The sequence below is a fragment of the Pelmatolapia mariae genome, linkage group LG1 (assembly GCF_036321145.2).
Source record: "Pelmatolapia mariae isolate MD_Pm_ZW linkage group LG1, Pm_UMD_F_2, whole genome shotgun sequence".
Lineage (NCBI taxonomy): Eukaryota > Metazoa > Chordata > Actinopteri > Cichliformes > Cichlidae > Pelmatolapia > Pelmatolapia mariae.
In genome coordinates, this window is record NC_086227.1 from 32,542,288 (window position 1) to 32,565,311 (window position 23,024).

A 23,024-nucleotide genomic window follows, 5' to 3' on the forward strand; every position below is an offset into this window, starting at 1 on the left:
GCCAGCTAGCTGCATCTCTGAGTTGCTTTATATACACTTTAATAAAAAAAGGACTGAAAATCTAGCTGGAAGTACTGTTTAGCATGAAAATTAATTTTAAAAATACATATTTCTTCCCAAATTATTAGGCAAACATAAAGCAAATATAAAATAAAAAGTATATATCATGCTATAACTTGCCATGTGCTTCAGCATCACTGCTGCAAATGAAGACCAAAAAACACGTAAGCCTCATTTATTCTTATTAATGTAGTTTGACACATTTAAAAAAATAAAGATCTACTTGAGTTTCATTTTGAAACTTTTCTTTTTAAATCCACCATGTCCCACTTTATTATAGTCTTATTCATGTGCCAAGTTAAAAACCCTTAGTGACTACATGGCTGAAATACCAACCAGAAAACTTGCAAATTCGCTCCAACACCGCACAGCATCTGCAGAAAAATTCCTACACTGGCACAAAACACACAAGACTTGACATTTCACCCTTCAAAATGGGCTTTATTTTTAACATTTACAGGAACATCACTGACATTAATTTTCCACCTGTTACATATGTCTACACTGTACAGATGAAAGAGGAAAAAAAAATCTCAATCCTAATCGCTGCTCTGAGACTTCTCTCATAGAGAACAAGGCTCCAATCAGTGATAAGCTCCAGCAGTGCAGAAAAAGTTTGCACAGGTGTCAGAATACCTGCAACAGTGGAAACGACCACAGACCAAAAATGGAAGTTGTCAGGTGAGAGGTACTTTAAAATTTGTCCTTATACGGTCACCTAATAATCACAACCTAATCCATGATTATTAAGGTGTGATTAAGTAAAATATATATATATATATATATATGTGTGTGTATATTTATAATGCTGATGCCAACATCTGTATTTTGTAGTTTGTTATTTCCCATTTTTGGATTATATAAAAAAACAAAAAAACAATCACTTTGTATTTAGATTGGTAAGCTTTTGGTTTTGGGGAATATAATGGAATCAAGGATCATCTTTTTATTTACTTTTTTCTTTACATACATTGATGCGTCAAGGTTACCAGCCTTGTGCCTCTTCATTTCCCATCATCTGTTAACTGTTCCATGTGTCAGTATGAACATTCAGTAGTAGCTGCTGTTGACAAAAACTTACTTCATATAGAGTAAGAGGACAAGAAGTACCCAAAACGTACACTTTCATGAACCCTGTTTCATTTTCTTAGAAAGGGAGAATAGTTTGTAATATGTTTAAAGTACAATAAATAATAATATTTTGATCACAATTGTTTTGTTATCTTGTGCCTGGATGGAAATATTGCAAGTTACACTTTCATTAAAGGCAGCGAGAGTCAATACCTGCTTCACCTAAATCATAGGATATCCAATGCGCCATGATGGGCAGAGAAAAGGTTTTGTAAACATAAAACATAATTTAGTTTTACTCATCAACACAATGAGTGACAGACTTAAAAACACTGCATATGAAATTCTTCACATCACACACACTTACCTTAAAGAAAACAGTCAGACTTTTCCAGTATTTCACCTCATTGACCCTATGAATGCATGGAGTGCTCCACCAATCAGCTTTACAACAGCAGCCATTGTACAAGTCCCCCTTCATGAATGTATCTGGCATCTACCCTGCATTAGCAATGCAGACCATTCTTTACAACTAGAGCAGAGGAGCAAATTTGTATTCTGTAACACAAAACCGATGTCTCCCGACCGACAAATTAGCACTCACTGTGACTTCAAATGGGGAGGAAAATAAAATAAAAAACAAAACCTAAATGTTTCCTGATAGGTTCACTTGGGGATGAAGTAAAAGGTGCAGCATTAGTTATGCAAGTATGCAGTAAAACATGAGACTTTTACAATGGCTACATCTGTTTCTGCAAAACATACTGTAAAGACACTTACACAGTTTGATGGGAAATTATGAAAACCTGTTCACAAAGAGCAAAGAGTCTGGTTTTGATGCAGCTGCACAGTAGGTTGACATCTATACTGTTGATGTTACTACCAAGACTATGCTACTTAGGTATTTTACACAGAAGCGTACAGGTTGGATGAGGATTTGCACACTGCATTACTTCCTTAATGTGCTTTATGGAAAGCTCCCATCATTTTCAGTGATTAAGAATAGCAAGACTCCTCTTTTCTTAAGGTAAATGAGGTGAGCAAGGTCTTCCCACTAGTTCATTGTGTTTTTGTTGCACATGTTTTGTCAGTCACTGCAACGCAACATGCCCTCCCGCCCATCATCTCTTTCCTCCCTCAACAGGGAGTGATTCCTCATAATGCCTACATTTGCTTCATCATCCACTACCAATGCTCAGCTGTGAGACATAGGGAAGCTACATAGGACTACATGAAGAACACAACACTTCAACTAATGCACAGTGCAAATAGGCTTCTCCCCCTTTCTTCCATCTCTCCAGCCTCCAGAACCAAACAGGCATTGAGGAGAGTAAGAGGGGAAAGGATTAATTCTGGACAGTGCCCCTACTGGCAGGCAGCCGTTCTTCTTTTAGTTTAATTTTTGGTCTTCCTGGAACTTTTCTGCCTTGGGGAGGGAGGAGGTGGAGTGACTAAGGAGCAGGAGCAGGAGGGTAGGGGTCTTGGGAGAGGGCTCTACTTGTACAGGCTCATCGTCGGGCTCTGGTACATGCACATATAAGCATCACACAGGAGGCGTCGGGCCTGGCCCTGGATGCTTTTGGGATCAAGGGTGTGTAGCTCCTCTGGGGTCATTTTCAGGTAGGCTTCCACTTCTGGACAGGGAGAAACTTGCGGGATGTTGAAACCATTCTGCCCTCCTGAAAAGTCGCAAGCAAGGTCATTAGAGACAGCAGAATGGACACAACAAAGCTAGGTCATGACTAAAATGCCTCTTCAATTTTAATTAAATGCAATCACTATTAGTTGATATAAATTTTACAACAACGTCCTTAAAAAAGGTGAAACTATAAAGCTGTTATCAAGTTACCAGTGGACAGTAGCACAATCTCATAAGAAAGCAACAAAAATGCTACATAGCAACTTATGCACTAGAGGTTAATTAAATATTTCTTGGCATCTTAACAAACAATTGTTTGCTTATTTGTATAAATAGATTTTAAATTATTGTGGATCGTAGTTTTGACATTAAACAAAGAATAGGTTTTTTGTTTCTTTTAAATGGTAGTAACTTCAGTCAAAATTTACAAAAACGACATCAACAGGCCATCACACGCACCATCACGGTCGGCCATGCTGTCGAAGAAGAGCCACGCTGAATCTGCGCTGCCATACTTGACGAAGGCCACGTAGTGACTGGTTTCAATGCACAGCACGGCGAACAGCTCCATCCTCTGGCGGGGAAAACTGCCCTGACGGCCTGTACTTTCTTGTAACTCCTTGGGAACGGACAGTTTGCCGTGTCGATGGGCTTTTCTCCTCGGATGGAGGTGAACCTAAATCATTATAAGCACATATGCCCTGCGTCATACACCATTTGTTACAGTGGCCTTTTAGTGACAAACAAAAGATGTTAAACATGTTATTAGAAATATTCCACAGTTATTTAAGAAATATATAAAGGAGATTAGAGGAAACCAAAGTCTTCCAGGAATCCTACTGCCATACAAATTATTTGGAAAAAAAAATGCAAAGAGTTTGTTAAACTTAACACTGAACCACTAGGATTTCTTTGAATTTGGCGCCACCAAATGGCTGATTCTGGCATTAGACTTTAAAACTTGTTTCTGGTTGAAGTAATGCTGCAACAATGCCTTGAGCTATTTACCTGTGTATTGCACTTTTCACAGAACTGTTTAATCTTGCCAGCAGTGATGTCCCCATCCTCATAACAGTCTCGGCACTCGTAGAGAGCCAGGCCTCCGCAGATACGACATTCCCTGGGAGCTGGATAAGAAAACACAAACCTTTATCGCTGCCGACACACTGTACCAAAGTTAAATTCTTCAAAAAGTTGAGAGCAGGCTGGAAAGCAAGAAAAATTGGTTCCTTTATCTCAGCTGAGCTGAAGTGACAACTGAGTGGAAATTCATTACCAAATGCCACATACAGCTTTGAATCACCACTGACCAGCACATTACAGATCTAGACTGGAAATAAATATTAGCTACTCACTGTCTTCAAGAAGATCTGTGATGTCCAGTTCCAAGGAGGGGAAAATTTTGTTGAACATTTTGAAGTCTTTGCCAAAGCGGGGCATCTGGATAATTAGGCAGGAAGGAGCCTAACAGAGAAAGAGAACCCATAGGTGGTCGTCTATAAATGTCCAAGTCATAAAACAGGAACCAAGACTATCGTGCTACAGACAAATAAGAGGAAGTCTTTCCAACAACATGAAAGAAAAAGAGGATATTAAATACATAATATACGGTTCAAACTGTGTAATCGTTAATATCTCGAAATATATGTCTTATTTTAAAGGAAAGGTGCAACTTCTATAGCACATGCTGGAGTAAAACTGAAAAACGTTTCTGGTCAAGTAAATTAAACACTCCAAAAACATTTATAAATAAGTACATGTCAATGTAATATTTCAGTTACAACCTCTTAATTCAAACTCTTTTTTTCTTTGAATCTTTAAAAAAAAAAAGGAAAAAAAAAGATTAATTAGTATATAAAATGTTTTTAGACTTGCAAAAAAAGTTTTCAAACAAACAGCTGGTTAGAGTCCAGATTTTGGGTACATTTTTGGTATCTGCTCACATTTGGTCAAAGACTCTACCCAATTGGCACCCACCAGACCAGTCAATGCACAATAATATCAAACTTTTGAAAATAATTCAAATAAACCTCTGCAAACTTTAGGTCGCTGTTGATGAAAGACCATTCCAGGAGCTGCTGGATGGTGGGAACTCCAACCTTGTCCTTCTTATCCATGAAGATCTGGTAAAAATAACAGTCTTGGACCTTTTGACCTGCTGACCTAGAAAACAACAGCAAAGTCTTTGTTCAATGATCTTCCTTCCTCAAGGAAAAACTAATTGTGTACAGCTCTTGGAAGCTCTTTATGAACTGTGCGCTTTTTCTTTAAAAAAATGATACAGCAAAGAGCAATTTTTACTTATATTAGCTGAAAAATACCAGTACCAATATTTGTAACAATTTATAAAAGAAGTAAAAATAGTCTCAGAATTTGTGAAATATGAGCAGGAGGTGAAAGATCAACATAAACAGAAATTTTTAACATGTTTTTAAAATCAGGCTGTTTGATATTTAACAGCTCAAAATCTAACATTTGTTTCACTATATCTGCATGTCTCTGATAGACTGTAAAATCAGATTAAAGATTGTCAGTAGCATTCATTCCAAGTTGGGCAACTTGTAATGACACAGCTTAACAACTCATGTACAGCAAAACAACAGTCATAAATGATGACATCCAACTCTTTAAGTCATATAGTCTGCTCATCAGAATTTCAAAGATTTGTAAATAAAACCGCAACATTAGTTTTCAGCCTGTCAAAAAAATTCCCACAGTCCAACCACTTTGCCCATGTCGTAACCCATAAAGGTTCCAGTGTCAAGAACTGTGGTATAAATTTACATATTACAGATTTAGACACCTGGTTTAGTGCTGTTGTGACTATATTTCCACTGTCTGGTAATGCACTGATAATCAGGGGGAAGTTCTTTATGGCACATCATAACCCTAACCTTTAATATTATTTTTGTGTGAAAAGTATTGAATTGTTTCAGACAATTTTTTATTACCATCCCTAACTAATTCTTTACGAAAAGCAAAGTAATAACATCTTTTAGCAATTAAAGACTGTTTAGATGGAGGGATGGTGCTTTCTGGATGTTTTTTGTTTAAGAAATGTCATTTAAATGACTTTGAGCATAGCATGGTTGTGGGTGGCTCTATTGGGATTTACCCACACAACAATGTCTAGAATTTACAGAGAATTCTTTGAAAAAAAGAAAATATTCAGTGAGAATCAGTTCTCTGGATAAAAATACCTCACTGCCAGGTCTCTCTTGGAAATGAGATTTGTAATCTCAATGAGATTTTTTACCTGGTTAAATAAAGGACTAATAACTTATGTCAGAGGTCAGATGAAACTGCTTCAAGCTGATAGCAAGGACCCAGTAACTCAAATAACCACTTGTTTAAACCAGTGTATGCAGAAGAGCGTACCTTGGTCAAAGCCTAGAGTTCTAGACCACACTAGAGGTAATACTTTTGTCACTAAGAATGTGAAACCAATGCTGCTATCCACAAAGGTTCATCAAAACTGGGTAAAAGAATATTGCCTCATCTGATAAGTTTTTTTTTTTTCAGTTTACAAGATTCACATAGATGTCTAGCTGACAAAAAATGCATGAACATTGTTGATATCATGTCAAAAACAAGTCAACATTTTGGAAGAATTTTTCAAAAATGTATATAGTACATTAACCAAGTACTATCAAGGTGTATCTAATGAAGTGGCCAGTGAGCATACATTCTCTCCATGGCTTAATCAGTTTTCTTCTTGGTGTCTGAGACAGTCACTTTTGGAGTAGTAAACTATTTTAATTTTACAAAACCTATCAGTTTGGGTATTTTCTTTTGGTATTTGTTTTTTTAATCTTGAAAAAAAAAGTAAATTACATAAACCTGTATTTCCTTGGAATTTACAGATTTTCACATTTAGTTGTAAGTTACTTGGCCTTTACCTTAGCTTGAGCAACGGATCCACCCTCAGTATGTGATGGAAAAGGATATTGAGGAACTCCTCAGGATCTGCAATGCAAAATTAACTGAAATGAGTTTTGAGGCAATATTTCTGCACAAATGCCACCATAAACTGTTCAAACTATGAGTGTACGTATATAGTATATTAATGAGTAAGTGTCTTCTTTTTTATAGCATTTATTTTGAAATTTGTCACATAAAATCTACATCCTTAGCCAGAAACAAAAGCAATACTAGTAGAATACTAGTAATTGAGACAACTTCCAATATCAATTTCCAGACCCATGATAATGAGCACAAGGAAAAATAAAAAAAAAAGTCTCATACCTTTTTCTTCAGATGTAAATCCAGAAGCAGCTTCTACTTTCTCCAAGATCCTTCTTAGCTTCATAACTTTAGTGGCACAAACATATCCATGTCTAGAAAACAAAGTGGTCTAAATACTCCAATACAGTTTAGCAAATACAACTACAGTTTAGCTTTCAGAAGCAGTTTGCTTCAAATCTAAATTCAGGTTTTGATGGATGGAATAAAAAAGTATTATTTTATTTAAATGTATGAGCTCTAATTTAAAATTGTTCAGCACTGTTCCAACACAGACTTACAATACTGCAAGAGTTAAATACATGGATCTGAGTATCTTTTAAGACTTACATGCGAAGAGGGTTGACTATCTCTGTACGCAGCAGCTCTTGAGTCTCTCTGTAATATTCTACGTCTGTCTTTGATCGTGGCCTCAGCAGAACCGTGTCCAGTACAGAACTGAAGGAAAACAAACTGCAAAGAAAAGCATGCACCAAAGGAATTTAAATGAATGTTGCCTGTTAGCTAATTGCCATACAGTGGTTGTCTTTGTTTACTAAAAAAGACAGACCCAAAAGTATCACAGTTGGAAATATAACTAGCTTGATGGCTGTTTATCCGCAAACAAGAAGATATTTTCTGATAGTAAGATGTTCAGATGTTTCATTTAAATTTTAATCTAAACCTGGAACAAAAAGAAAAATAAATCAAAAAACTGAACAAATAATTCACTAAAAGCTACTGGTCAAATATCCATTTTCAACATTTGTATTAAATCATGGATACCTAGTTGTAAAACTTCATATGATGCACATAACACAATTTGTTCAGTTACATTCGTGTCCATTTTGTTAATTAAGCATCACATGTGAATCTTGAAACTTCCTTACTGTACAAAGCCCTCAGACTGAATTTAATAACTACAACAATAGTTCAAGCACTATTACAGGAATTTCTACTATTCTGGATTGACTGCTTTACCTAAAATGACTGTTGACAGAAACTGCTATACAACTATCTCCCAGTCAGCTCACAGCTGGAGCTCATCCTGGTCAAAGCTTTAAAATAAAAAAAATCTATTAAGTTACTGCTTTAAGGCAAGGGCTGATGAGGCTCTGTGCAGTCAATCGATAATTAAAGTGCACATAGGGCAATAAAACAAATTTCATATACTGTAGATGAAAAAGTATTTTCCCCTTACACCTAAAGAGTACTGACCAAAAGAGGGTTGAATCCAGGTAGCAGGAGTTGTAGTGACCCTGAATGCCTTTCTTCTTTCCCACCATGACATCCAGGCCATCATTTTCTGTGCGTGGAGGTGTGTTCTCATGTACCACCTCACTCAGGTAACCCCCAAATGCTGCAGAAAATACACATAGTACAAGTGTAAGCACAAAATTTGTGAGACCGTTAGTTAAACGAATCATTTTAATTATTGATATACCTCCGAATGACTCACCAATGGAGTTGCAGCGCTCTATGGGGTTGGAGGAATGGTGAAGGGACGGGAAACGGGAATCGGGCCGGCAGCACTTCAGCTTCACAAACAGGGCTTTTTTAGGGGGACAGGTGAAATAACGTGTGCCTTTGAATGTGCCATCAGTGCAACCAGGGCACTCTTCTTCCTGGAATTACAAGGTCATGTGATTAAATTGTTGCAAGGTCCTACAAACATGTACTCTAAAAAAGTAAAATTTTCTTTAACTCCAAACGTCTGGGAACCAAGGACTGCCTGATCGTGTACTTCTGGACAATAATGTGGCTGTTCAGTATCTGATATACTGAATTTCATATACCTAGTCTATATAGAAGTCAGTTAGTATGTGTTAAACATATGCATACTGTCTGTCTACCAATATATTATTTACCAAGGAAGTGTTTGTTCAAATTGTTTGCAATGATAGCACCATATATTTACACTATGTGCAAAATTGCAATAATATGACGAGTTGAGCTCGGGCTCACGACAGACAGGAAATGCAATAATAATGGGGGAAGGGTAGGACAAAAACATCAACAAATTAATATACTGCATAATACTGGCAAGACAAGCAGTATCTCTAATTCCTGTCCCTAATTTTACATCTTTGTGTCGTCTCACCAGCTCCAGACCAGCCAGAGGCTCCAGTAGGCCAGGAGGCAGACCCACCCAACGGATGACACCACACAGAGGAGGGTTCTCTTTCACCTCTACCAGAGACCCCACCTCCAAACCTGGTTGTCCTCGAGGAGGTGTTGAAGGCCGTGGTGAGGGAGGAGCAGCAGATGAAGGGGACTCTGATTGCTCTCCCATCACTGACTGAACAGAGAGTGACAGGGGTCCATGGCTCATGCTGTCAATAGGCCCAGGCTTACGATTGAGACTGAAGGGCAGCGAGTGAAATTTGTTGTCACTGGACAATGAGGCAGAGGGTGGGGCCCTGGATGGTGGAGAGGACTGGTTGAAGTCAGGGGGTGTGTCAGTAAGTGACTTGGCGGGGTCCTCCCCAACTGCATGAGAGAAAACAAAACCCAAAACTTTATATGTTTTTTAAAAATATATTCTGTAGGCTGTGTGTAGGGCAGAGACTGTAGAGAGGTCTTTAGGGAGGAAAATTGTAAATGCTTGTTTTATTGAATTTTTACCACATGCAGCAGATAAGCAGATGGTTTCAGATGGTGATGAATTACTACATGGTAAACACCATTTTTACAGAATCTTTGGGCATTTTCACACAAGTGACGCCAAAGCTATCACACATCAGTAACACGTGGAAACAGTAGAGCTCAACCATTAAGAGTCTTTTCATGACCAGGACTGATTTTTACTGTTATTTACTGATCAAAAACGAAGAAATTTGTAGTAAAAATGCAGTAAATGGCATCTTTTTCTGAAAATGTAGGTTTGGGGAACTTTGACACACATGAGTGCCAAAGTAGTGCCATGTATTCATTTATTTTGCTGACAATCTGTAAAAAAGAAAATAATAGAAGTAATTCTCAAATATTGGACCCACTGATCAAGCTGAAGAAAACATGAAAATGAACAACAAAAGCTGAGATGGACCAGATATGTTATTTAAATGAGAAGAAAATACCAAAATAAGAGGCATCTGTGAAAGGGTATACTGTTGAGTAGATACTGGCAAGCAAAAATAATTATCTATGTCTTTTAGATATTATGTAAAACAATTGTCCATTGCTGAGCAATATTCTATATTTGGTGTGAAAATGCCCTCAGCTGTGGTATGAGGTTAAGTAATTGGATATAATTCAAACAATTTACCCGGCAGAATCAAGTTACAGATTTTCCATATGTCACAGTGAGTCAGCTTCATTTGATAATTTTGAAAAAAAAAATCAAGTTGTGAACAAATATTTCATGAAATGAAGTACACAATGAAATACTGTACCATTAATTCAAACCATGTGTTTGTGAAATGGGACTTTTCAGATGAATTCCCTATGTTCAGGACAGCTCAGTCACCATGTAATATCTGATGCAAGCTGGAGATTCTGGTAAAGCCACCGCAATTTACATTTGCATTTCCTCTGCTGTAAATATAATGTTTCATGCAAATCCTTGAACAGTGAATGACTTGAATGCCTGAAAAGCTGAAAACTGGAACTTTACACACCATCTTTTTACAGAAGTGGGAAGTTACTGAATTTATGCCCCACTACCCTTTACAATGTTCAATATACACAGCCCTGTTAGAGGACTTTGACATTTGTTTTCTTCTTGAAATTCAATATGGAAAACTGAGTAATATAAAGAGCATAACATAATAGAAAGCCACTTAGTTTTTAGCTATTTTAGTTATAAAAATTTAGTTCAGTATTTATTATCTATGGATTTTATTGCTTTTGCCACCTAGGGTGTATGCTACACAACAACCTCAAACAATCTCTAATAATGTGACTTCATAAACCAATCTCACAGTTTCATTGCCCCTCTCTGAATTTTTTTACAAAATTGTTATCCTCTAAATTGTAACATTTGTTTCTCTGTAATAAACAGACACCATTACACTGTGGTAACATAGCTTATCCAGAGAGAGAATAAACAACAAATACATGTTTATTCATTGTGTCTCTCTGAATTTTAAATGTACCAGTGATAAAAAAGAAAGTGCGATATAACCAGTGCTGACTGAATTGTCATGACAGAATGCACCTTCAAGCTTGTGCATCTCCAAATGAACTCTTCCTGTACTGAAAGAACCACAGAAATGTGTAACCTTGTCTGCTGACTTTGATACAAATGAGAGCACCAGTGCATAAAAGGCCCAAAATATGCAGGGTAACCCTGAGGAAGATGAAAATGATTACACATTCACAGGATGAGTAAGCAGTTGTGAAAATGGCACATCAGCTATTTGTGACTGTCCTAATTTCAAACAGCATGTGAAATTACCTGAACTAAATGCATTACTGAAATAATACAGAAGGTTTTCAAATATTATTTTGCCAGGACACGGCAACATCACAAACAGCTAGTTCTACTTATGATTAGTCCAAATTTGCCATGATATTTAGGCACATTATCACCTTTTCCTGCATGTCTTTTAATCTTATTTATATTTTCTTTTACTTGGTGATTCTGTCACTGGATCCAAGGACAATAAATTTTCTTAAAGAATTTATTCACAACTGCTAGTGATGATTGGTGATGAAACGAGCAGTGGAAGAAGAACAAAAACAATCAACTTGTTTTCCTACACCATGAGAAACACATAAACAAGACAACAAGCTGACAAAAATTAGCCAAGCCTGACTCCACAAACCTAATCTTTTACTAATGCTTTTGCTGGCAAATGTGCTGAACCACCATCAGTAGCAAAAAACAAAAATATCAGAAAGGTAAGGAGTCATTTGCAGCACAAAGCATCAATAAAAGCCTTTAGAAACACCAAATAGCTCATGCAGGTAGAATACCACAAAGAAACACTGAAATTGTGAATAGGGACAAGACTACTGGAAAAGTCCTTACAGCAAGCTACTGCAGCAAACTACTTGATGGTATTCCTCTGTATAAATACTGTTTACTTAAATCTGGTTGCAATTACTTTTTGTTACCAGAACCTTGGGGGGAAAAAAAACCTCAGAGTTATCCTTCTTTTGCAAAATCAATCACATAACCTTTTTTTTGTCCCAAAATTTATGACTCGGAACTCAAAGACACTTGAACAAATCCACTCTGGAACTGTTTTCTAAAGCTTTTTTGCCTGTTTTTCTTTCGTTTACATTTTTAGTCTTTCTTGGGTAGCTGCAGATAACCAGGACAGAGCGGGGAAATTACATGCAGCACAGGCTCTGGCCAGCAATACATTGGAGCAAATTGAGGCAACTGTTGTTTTGATTAGGCACTGTATGAATAAAATGCAATTGAATTAAATCAATAAATCAAATGAGTATCCAGTGCTCAAGGCTTACGGTACCTCGAGGTACTCATTTAGCAGCTTTGAAACGTCGTTCACCAAATTCTACAACATTCTCTTTATATTACCCATACTTCACGGCATACATTTGGTGGACCTGTTTATTTATGGCAACTCACAGTACCAGAGTGTGGATGTCTTTTACTATAGAGGGAATGTGGGAATGGAAACCCTTATTTTGCCACTGTAAATGTATTAAAGCTCTGCAGTACCTCAGATTAATATGTAGTTTGTAAACAGTAGCTTGCCTTTAAGATGGTGACATCCCATGAGTACTTTTTTTTTTTCTTTTTACCTTCATCAATGTACCATGTGCTTTTGGATTTGGGCTGGGCTGGGGGATCAAGAGAGCTGCCATTTAAAGTATAGTAAAACTCAGACTTGCTTCTACTGCCACACTGATGACCTAATCCTGTAAATACAGCAAGTACATGAAAAGAGAAAGTACAGAGAGATAAGCATAATGTGCACGTGTGCACACTGTACCAGTGTATGTGCTTTAACTTCTCTCACCATGTTTCGACACTGAACAAAGGAAACAGACATCTACAACTCTAAGGAAAAGATCCATCATGAACGGCAACAAAAAGTTAAAGAGCAGGGTGAGAGGCACTGCATTCACATCAAGTCAACTTAAGCAATCTGTATTATTTTCTTTTATGTGGGACTTCCCGCCAAAACAAATGTATCATCCCTGATTTTACTCATCTAAAATATTACAAGCTTCAACAAGAATTATCTGCAACAAATAAAAACCAGCCATAACTGACTTATATAGTGTATGAAAAGTGGAAATGTGTAGGACAAAGAGGAGATTTGTAACTTTTTATATTTTTGGCTTTACAACCTGGCAAATTTGATGGAATGCCCCTTTAAAGTAAACCCACTGTGATATTTCCATAGAATAAAAGTAAAACCTCATCCATTGGCTTGTGAACTCCTGTTTAAGATGAGCATTGTTAGGATTTTGGGTTTTTGGGGTTTTGAAACCAGATGTCATGAGCAATGACATCTGGTCTATCTAAGATCTTTTCTGACATATTTACACTATGGATGTTTCTCAAAAGACTTTGTGTCTAAAAGACTAAAATCCTTCAACATTTAAGACTGAGACTTTCTTTGCATCAAAATACTGTAGAGCAGCTCTGGTAAACACACCTGTCATCTGTTTACTTTCTTCCTTACTCATTTAAAGCTTTCATTTACAGAGAGAGCAAGTCCTACAAAGTCCTTAATGATCAAAAAGCTGTTAAGACCACAGTCACCAAGAACAGCATTTATAACACACTAAACCATAATGGATTGAAATCTTGAAACGCCTTCAAGGTCCTAATGCTCAAGAGGGCATATCTACATGCCTGTATGGCTTTCTAAATGTGATCTAAATGATTCAGAAGAAAGTGCCATGGTCAGATGAAACCAAAATTGAGCCCTTTTTGTTTGGAGGAATAGTAAGACCCACAGAACAACATCCCCACAGTCAAGCGCAGGGTTAGAAACATTATATTTTGGGACTGTTTTGACAGAACAGTGAGTACAGGACAACTTCACAGTATTGAGGGGCCATGTTTTGTAAAATCTAGGACGAGAATCTCCTTCCCAAAAAAAGAACACTGAAGATGGGTCGTTGATGGGTCTTCTAGAATGACAATCACCAAATCATACTGTATTATATTCTTCTAAAGAAGAAGCACATTAAAGTCATTGAGTTTTCTAGTCAGTTTCCAGGCCTTAGTCCAATAGAAAAACTGTGGAGGAAGCTGAAGCTTTGAGTTGCCAAGCAGCACCCTAGAAACCTAAGGTATTTAGAGAGTTTCTGTAAAGAGGAGTGAGCCAAAATCCCTCCTAAGATGTCCTCCTAAGATGTGTACAAACCTAGTGGCCAACTACACTAAACAACTAACTGCTGTCCTTGCCAGGAATGGTTTCTCTATCAAGTATGGTCTTGCTTTGCTTGGCAATTAAATACTAAAATGAAACCCCCAAACAATTTGAGACTGTTCAATTCTTTGTAAGTAAGGAAACTTACAAATTCAGCATGGGATGAAATAATTATTTCCACCACTGTTTCCCTAATTTCTTTATTGTGTTACTACAGTTAAGCTCAGGGCTTCAACTACTTTAAACATTAATTTTAAGGCAGCATTTTCAATTCTTATGAGCGCTATTGAGCACTAATATGGTCATCTCAGGCAAAAAGTGCTGGCTATGAGCAAGTCACTCCCACCTGTTAATCAAAACTTCTCTTTGGAAAAGACAGCCAGTCAAAAGAACGACAGATTAAAGGGAGGAGAAGCTAAAAGCATTTTTTCAGTGGATGAACAGAAGAGTTGCATCATGACTCAGATAAGATTTTAAAAAAGGATTATTTCAAATTTTAGACCAGACAGCTACTCTAAGAGAGTCCAAGAATAAAAATACAAAGCTGGAAATAACCATAAGTCCTCTTTAAGATTTATCAGCACATCAAGCTGTGGTTATATATGTAGGTAGCTGTGCATCATAACTTAGTGCACTACCTTTGCTCTTTGGTTTGCTTTGGCTAGAGGACGACTTGTCACTGGCCGGGCCTCTGGGGGCAAAACTGTGCTTTTGGAGCCTTTGGTCCTGCATGGAATATTCTGTGAATTCCAAAAATACATCCATATTAGAGAAAATTCACATTAATGACCAGTGCAATTTGTTAACTGCATAAACAGTCAACTAGAGCGTCTAACTGCTGCTTAAGGCATTCTAATTAACTGCAAGTTATCTTGCCCCTCACTTGTCCCGCAAGCTGTAAGTTATAAAGTAACATTTTCACTGTCAAGTATCAAAACACGAGGAATTGGGAACCAATAAATAACACGTTTGGTTTAGGGAGACAATTTAAAGTAGTTCTACTTTGAGATAACACATATCTCCATGGTCAGATACTGCTAAATGAATGGTTTTAAAGAAAGGTGGCAAATTTGCAAATTCTTCAATGTCAATTAGTCTTGAATAGTCACCTGACTATTCAAACTTGAATACAACTTTGAACAGTCAGACAGCAGCACAGATAAGCAAATCAATATTCCACTGTGGGGAACAAAGAGCCAGAGTATCTCACTTGACTTTCAAAAACAAGTGAGCCATCAACACAAAAGGCTCTCTGTTCCCGCTGCAAGCAAAACACAAACTCAGAATGCTAGGAAGCAGCTTAGTGCTGGTCCAAGTGAGGCACAGCTGAATGTTATCAGGAAAAGAAATGCTAATGCTAGACAGTACAAAAACAGTAAAAACCAGGAACAAATACTATATAACTCACCTGGCATTACGTCACAGATGGGGACAAGTCGAGTGTGTTCCAAACTGGCAAAATTACACAGCAGCTTTCCATCAAACACACCATCCCAGTCCCCGATAGGATTGTCCTGAAAGAGTTGGAGACATGACAACCTTGTAACCCTCTTAGATGCTCCTCAGCACTGGAACACTGATTAAAGTGGTGCCACACGTGGTACTTCTCCTCGTATTTTTTTGATGTTCAGCAAGGTGTGCTGTATCCCACTCTATCTAAAGATTTTGCTTAAACTCGATCCTCTGTGTTATGATAAACCATAAACCATGCTCATCTCATCTTTTTCAACATTAACCATATCTTCCACCTTAGGTCCTCCTCCACCTGAAAGCTCCACTGTCTCTGCAAGTACAACCACGGTATTTTTCTTCTTCTCGAGTTTGGAATCCAGTAATATGCTTCAGAGGGATAACCTAAGATAAGCTTGAAGCCAGTGCCACTAGCTAGAGAAGGCAGGGCGAGGCTGGACGCAGAGTGAGGCAGAGCAGTGGGCTCTCCTCAGCTGCCTGCTGGCCCTTTGCCATGCTGTTGGGTCATACAGCACTAAGTCTTTACCTCACTCCCCGCGTGACTGTCTTGCCTTTGTGTGGGAGGCTCAGATGCACCGAGTGGGCTGCTGCTGCTGCAGCTGCTGGTGGTGCTGATAACGATCAGCAGTCAAACGCCTTAGTTATGTATTTCAATCTCTCTATCACTACAACACCACTCCCGCCTGACAACAGTAGTCATAGATACCAGCTACTACAATCCAAGGCAACAAGACGCGTTCCTACACAGTAACTGTCAGAGAAAAGAAAATAATAAACACAGGCAAGTTGTACAGCAAACATGAGGCATTAACTGTGATAATTTCATGGAATTGCATGCAAATTCCACATGAAATTGTTTATGGATAAAAATGATGACAAATGGTAGAACATTTAAAACATTTAAAAAACATAAAGCATGAAAAAAAAGTAAGAATTCCATCATGAGAGAGGATGTCTAAACTGGTAATTTTATCTGAGCCAGCAGTTTAAATCACTGAGTTTTACAGACTTCTTACTGACAGAGACTTTACCCATAGTCTGCATCAAAATAGCAATACTGACACATTTCTTTATAACAGTTGACTGAATGTGAAAAAAAACAATGAGACACTTGAAACTGCACTGATTTTTCTTAAGACAAATTTGGAGGTATTTTAATTGGTTATTATTCAGTGGTTTACTGCAACATCCACTTGAGACTGAATTGAAATGTGTTTGACATAGCTGGCAGATGTAGTGCAACCACAGATAATAGATGGTCTGAATGTCAGCAAACACGAATGAACTGTATTCAAAGGAAATACACTATATTTTGAAATCATCATAATTTTCTGTCTACTTCTAAAGCTCAAAGACAAAGACAAAATTATATATATATATTTTTTTTTTTACTAAAATTGTAACTCAACTTACTATTACCTGACTGATAACAGTGGGCTTCCAGATTTAGTGTTATTATTTATTTCTTAAAAGAAAAAGAGAATGTTTTTCTGTATGATCTTAGAATATTATGTTGAATGTTTAGCGTTTTCCCCAGACTGGAAGGTGAACAAACTGATCCTTTATTCTAACCAGCAGTTCAGAGCATTAAAAGTTTTTATTGCTTGTTTCTGCATCTGTCCAGGTGTACATTTGCGAATAGATTAACCTTTTAAAGGGAACCATTCTTACCATGTCAACTCCTACATAGTACCCCAAGCTCTCATTGCCGGGTAGCAGGTCACAAAAAATGATGGTGCCTCTCTCTGGTCCCTCCCTGGTCTGCACCAGGACCCTTGAGTTGATCTCCAGTGGAGGAAAGTCTTGATCCTCTTCCACCAGACCAATATTGTCTACCTCCAGCTCACCCAAAGGTTCGTCATCATCATCCTCCCACAGTTCAAGCTTGTCCAAGGCTACAAACACACCACATTCATCCTCACAGCGGAAAAGCTGGCGGCCCTGGTAGGTGCCTTCCGTGAAGCCTTGACCCCGACCTTCCTCCTGGGATGGGAAAATAGAGGAAAGACAATGAGTCAAATTTAGAGAGCAAGTCAAAACAGGAGCAACAGAGATGAGCAACTTATTCTTATAATTAGGTGGCCAGTTTGCAAAACTGCTTTCTCAGCGTTCTTGAATAAAGGTGAGTCAACATCCTAGAGCTGTGAGAGCATCTGATCGATTACTGCAGCAGGAATATGACTTGACTTACTGTGATGATAAATGCAAACATTTCTAGTACAGACACTGGATGATATAAGATATTGTGCATCTTTATCCACAGGCAGGTTCTTTGGATAGAAAAACTGCTGAATTACCATTACTGCTGGCAAAGCGAACATACTGAACTCTATGTAGTTAGGAGTATAAATCAGAATTTTATCATAAGCTTATATGCTAACTGAGGCAGCTATACTGAGGCGCAGTTTGAATGCTTTAGCTCCATCAGCCCACTCAAGAAGACAACAGCTGGACTCTGAAGAATACAAACAACATTGTACTGCAAAAGACAAGCCTTTGTACTGTATTTAATTATTGTACTGCATGTACAGTCCAGAATGAATAGCCTAGTTCAAAAACTCAGATTTTGTGATGAGATTAAAAGGAACAGAATTAAAATGTTGACCTTATCTTCTTACAATCGAACCAGTTTAAACACTGCATCTCTGTTTTAGCCTTGTGTAAACGGTAAACAGTTATAGCCACTTCCTTTAGAAGTTTAAGTACTAGCTAATAACTTCACATCTGTTAAATAAAACCTAAAATATCTGAAAATAAAACAAGCAATATACATTATTTAATCCCACATTTTTTCTCAAAGCCATTAGATGCATGATTCACAAGATTGAAGCTTTACAGTTTGTTTTTTCAGTGTTATATTTACACAAACTGTCATTATCGCACCGCTTTTAAACCAAGTGAATTGAAACAGAAGTTGTCAATGTGTGGCATCATCGCTGTAAATGCAATACAAATGTGAATATTTTGCTTTTCATTCAGCTTCTGCAGCACTGCTGTGCACCCTCAACAGTCATCAATACAGTTTAAAAAGTCTTCAAAAAAGCTTTTTTATTGTTAGCTATGCTATTTTTGTTATACATTATTTCCAAAAATAGCAACAGTTCAAGAATTCAACAGTGCTTTTGTGTAAGGAGAAGATCTGGGGATCTTTTTCCCTCCCAGTACGTAGGTAAGACTACTGGGCTTAAAATAGCATATAAATGACACTTACATACTTAGACTGACAACCTACATTCTTATCTATACTCAGTTTGTAACACAACTAAAAAAAATTCTTGACCACTTTCACTAATCAGTGCCATGAGATGTAAGCGGAAATAGTGGTACTTCCGTAACTTATTAAGTAAGTTATTGTGAAGAATAAGTGTTTTATTTGCTGGAATCATTTGCAACAGTTTCCAGTTAGCCATTATGTCAAAAAAAGTTGCATGAGTCAAGCAAAAATCACCTGGTTTCAAACAGCACTCAAGAAACAGTTCCTGTTTTTTTGTTATTCCTATTTAGTTTTCAGTTCTTTACACAGACATAGACATAATAACTGGTTTTCAAGTTTTTTTTAAGGTCATGCTAAAAAGTAATACATTGGTTTTAGTGATTATTTTACTTTTGCAAGCATTTGTCTCATATTAATTAGATACATGAATGAAGCTGAAATTAAACCTTTTTTAAGCCTGAAATGTTCTTATTTAAATTGTTAATTTTTTTTACATTTAAACAATTTTGCCAGTCCTTTAAATTTTATTTAAACTATAGTGGTCATCTCATTTTTCATGAACAGATCAAAAATCAAATTAAGAATCTACATGGATACCCTGTTTTTGCAAAAATGAGAATAAAACTGAAAGAGATCTCACCAGAAGTTCCACTCCAAACCAGATTCCAGAAAGAGCTCTATCAGGAAGCAGTGAGCCTTTGAAGCGGACCACACCAGGCAGAGGTTCATCCCCTGAGCGCAGCTGGACGCGCACCTTGGAACCACAGTCAATATCACGGACACGCTCTAGCCGTGACTTGTTGCAGAGTAGCGCATACCGTTCCTCACAGTTAGTAATGGGGAAGAGCAATTCAGCCAGCTTCTCATCCAGCTCCAAGACGTCCCGCTCATCCAGGCTCAAAACCACGTTGGTTTGGTCCAGAATACGGAGACTTTTCTTCCCCTTGCATGGGGGCAGCGTTCTTCCTAGGCTGTTGCGCTCCTGACAGGCCTGGCCAAGACTGCCACGGGGAATCCTCAGGGTCTTCTGGGGAGGCTTCTCCACTGTACACTCCTTCACAACCATGTAGAACCGCCAGTCCTCCCTGAAGCCCCCACTGGGCTTCTCCTGGCTCCACAGGGCAGAGCTCATGTCTGCATGCTAGGCAGAAGCTCCAATGTCAAGGCAACCTTGACCTGTGGTCTAAGAAGAAACGAGAAAAATGAGGAAAAACCCCCCACAAAACCCCCGCCCAGAACACTTAAGGTTTGACCTAATAAGTGAAAGTGATGAGCTTACATTTCTGCAATGTAAATTAATGTGGTTAGACAGCTACGGTTATGTGCTTTGATACCACAATAAGTTAAGCATTAATATAATTCATAACATTAACAATATTTCTACTCTAGAAATATTCCAAAGCACAAATCAGAACTCAACTAACAAGCACAACTGCTCATTCTGTCTAAAGTACACTTGAGCAAAAAACAAACAAACAAAAAACACACATTGGAACAGTTTCATTAATTAGGTGCAAATAGATGTGTGATGAGCCATACTGAAATTAACCACGGCAAAACTCTGGTAAAACAGTCTTAACTGCACTGACAGTTCAGAAAATCTGTGATCCAGTTCGCTTGTTTTGGTTTCTTCTGAGAGATTGTTGTGCTCTTGTGTATTCTCCCTCATCTACATTCAGTAGACCAGTGATTTCTATTTAAAAATCAGCACTTTGTGTAGCATTACTCATTACTACTTATTTCAATTTTCTAAAAATAGAGAGTGAGCAGACACTTGACTTATTCTGACACTCTGGGTAAGACAGATACTAGTCGTGTGGATTTCCCCTGATCACACCTCAGATATGATTTTTCAACCACCCGACAGCGTCAAGAGCACACAATACTTCTACATCCGTCAATTGTTTCAAGCATGACAGCAGCTGCTGAACTGCGACATTTACTCCGTCAATACGCTGTTGTTTTTAAGAGCCTGAGTAACGTTAGACCATTTTTACAAGATTTTTTAAGGCTAACGCCATACATGGCTAAAACCCAACACAGATTGAAAATGAAAGTAATTTCAAACTGACACGCGCTGACCTGCTGTGACATTGAGTTAGCGGGGTCTTTCAGGTGACACCTACAAAGCGATACTATGACTTGCTTTAATCATCATTTTCCTTTGACAACATCAGCAGCGTGTCGCCGGGCAGAAGCTGTCAGTCAAAGGCCCTTTAAGAGAGGAAAGTGGCTAACGTACAGTGAGCTAAAATGCACCAGACAGTCATTTACGTCCAGTGCCAACAACACGGACACCTTACCTTTGATATGCGTGAATTCGGTTAGTGGCTACAAATGGCTGTCATTTCGAAGTCCATTCCAGTTAGACAAATGCTTCTGAAAACAGGTTAGACTGCTCCCGTAATAACCTCTGATTAGCTAAATGGACAGCTAATGCTACTATCCTAACCAGCTAAGTATCACGCTAAAGTTAGCCTAGCGAGCCGGTCAACAGCAAGAAGGCTGGCAGAAGACTGCCACCTTCCTAAGTGTACTAAAAACATTTAAATACACCTATTCTCCACGAGAAATGTGTGAAATAATACAGTGTATCGCTACATCTATGAGATATATTATTTACAGGAGGCGACCACACTAAACCTAATGTATGACGTCCTCGTGTTCGCTGGCAGACATTGGTTAGTCGTTTCTTTCTAAAACGCTGATTCGCTGTTTGTTTTGTCAATAACCAAGTCCCACTTTCTGGGGTTTTCCCACGGACGGCAGAAAGTGTAGTTAGGTTGGAGTGTGGCTTCCAAGGCAGATGATGCTCATCAGCTGCAGGCAGTTCAGAAATATTTATTTAAATAGAAGCAATTTTACACTATAATTATGAAATTAAAAAATGGGTATAAAATAAAATATGGCCTAAGAGTAAGAAGATTGACATTATTAATAGTAACATGTACTTAAGTATAAAATTGCTGGAGATCTGTCTGTGAAGGTTCTCAGTCTCAAATGTTGGAGATCATTTGTAATTTTCTCAGTATAACCAAACGGGTTTGTTATATGTTCTAAATTTTAAAGTGTCAAAGTTTTCCAAGACAATACAGACTCTCCAAGTGGTCCAGTGAGATGTCTTCTTCTTCTTTGGGCTGCTCCCTTTAGGGGTTCTCACAGTGGATCATCTGGCTCCATCTTACCTTATCCCTTGCATCTTGCTCTGTCACACCAACTCTCTGCATGTCCTCCTTCTATACATCCATGAATCTTCTCCTTAGTCTTCTTTTTTATTCCTGCTTGACAGCTCCATCTTTGACATCCTTTGCACATTTTCAAACCTTTGCTCTTTAACTTTTTATCTAAACTGGTCAACCATGTGCTGTCCCTCTGATCTACTAATTTCTAATCTTGTCCATTCTGTTCTCCCCCAATGAAAATCTTAACATCTTCAGCTCTGCCCTCTGCCTTTTTGTCATTGCCACCATCTCCAAACCATACATAATAGCAGGTCTCACTATCACTTCGTAAATCGTCCCTTTCATTCTTGCTACTATTGTTCACACCAACTCTCACCTCGACCCACTCCAGCCTGCATACGCTTTTTTTCTCCATTTCTCTTGTGCACTGTGCATTTCTTTGAATGGTGGACAACAGATATTTAAACTCATCTACCTTCACTATCTCTGCTCCTAGCACCTTCATATTTAGAAGTTGTCTAATTCGTCTCTCTCTCATTCACACACAAATTCCATCTTACTTCTACTGACTTTCATTTCTCTTCACCTACACCTCTCCAGGCTCTTCCACCTGCTCTGTACTTGCATTACAGATCAGTACACACTGTAAAATGTAATATTGTGTTTAATTAAAAATATTAAATAGGCTGAACTCAATTTTTATCAATTTGTTTTTAGAACTCAATTTTAATAAGTTACCAGTACTTTTTATGCAAAAACGCTGATAAACTCCATTTATTTGAGTTGTCTTAACTTAGAAAAACTAAGTAAGCTGGAAGTTTTGCTTCTCAGTGCGGAAGGATGAAAGATGTGTTTTGAAAATGCCA

The 23,024-nt window shown here is 37.9% G+C and overlaps 1 protein-coding gene across 2 annotated transcripts; it reads right to left on the bottom strand.

Moving 5' to 3' along the window:
• Nucleotides 1-491: 491 nt before the first annotated feature.
• Nucleotides 492-21,606, bottom strand: cyld (cylindromatosis (turban tumor syndrome)). Of its 2 annotated transcripts, XM_063479067.1 has the most exons (17): nucleotides 21,280-21,606; nucleotides 19,617-20,159; nucleotides 17,434-17,745; nucleotides 15,701-15,806; nucleotides 14,931-15,032; nucleotides 12,707-12,823; nucleotides 9,093-9,481; nucleotides 8,451-8,616; nucleotides 8,210-8,351; nucleotides 7,343-7,465; nucleotides 7,016-7,107; nucleotides 6,670-6,736; nucleotides 4,801-4,933; nucleotides 4,126-4,234; nucleotides 3,779-3,897; nucleotides 3,230-3,446; nucleotides 492-2,810 (listed from the first exon to the last, which is right to left on the bottom strand). In XM_063479067.1, exons 2-17 carry the CDS (start codon nucleotides 20,106-20,108, stop codon nucleotides 2,626-2,628), a joined length of 2,871 nt encoding a protein of 956 aa, XP_063335137.1. In that variant the 5' UTR covers nucleotides 20,109-20,159; nucleotides 21,280-21,606; the 3' UTR covers nucleotides 492-2,625. The 2 variants fall into 2 exon arrangements, with proteins under 2 accessions (XP_063335137.1, XP_063335146.1); XM_063479076.1 differs by lacking the exon at nucleotides 12,707-12,823.
• Nucleotides 21,607-23,024: the final 1,418 nt, after the last annotated feature.

What these genes read in the sequence shown, in the direction of transcription:
- cyld (XM_063479067.1), bottom strand. Translation starts at nt 20,108, where the DNA reads ATGAGCTCTGCCCTGTGGAGCCAGGAGAAGCCCAGTGGGGGCTTCAGG. An exon ending in ATTTACATCTGAAGAAAAAG is followed by an intron (nt 6,737 to 7,015) that starts GTATGAGACTTT and finishes TTTGCATTGCAG; the next exon opens with ATCCTGAGGAGTTCCTCAAT. An exon ending in CACAGATCTTCTTGAAGACA is followed by an intron (nt 3,898 to 4,125) that starts GTGAGTAGCTAA and finishes TTTCTTATCCAG; the next exon opens with CTCCCAGGGAATGTCGTATC.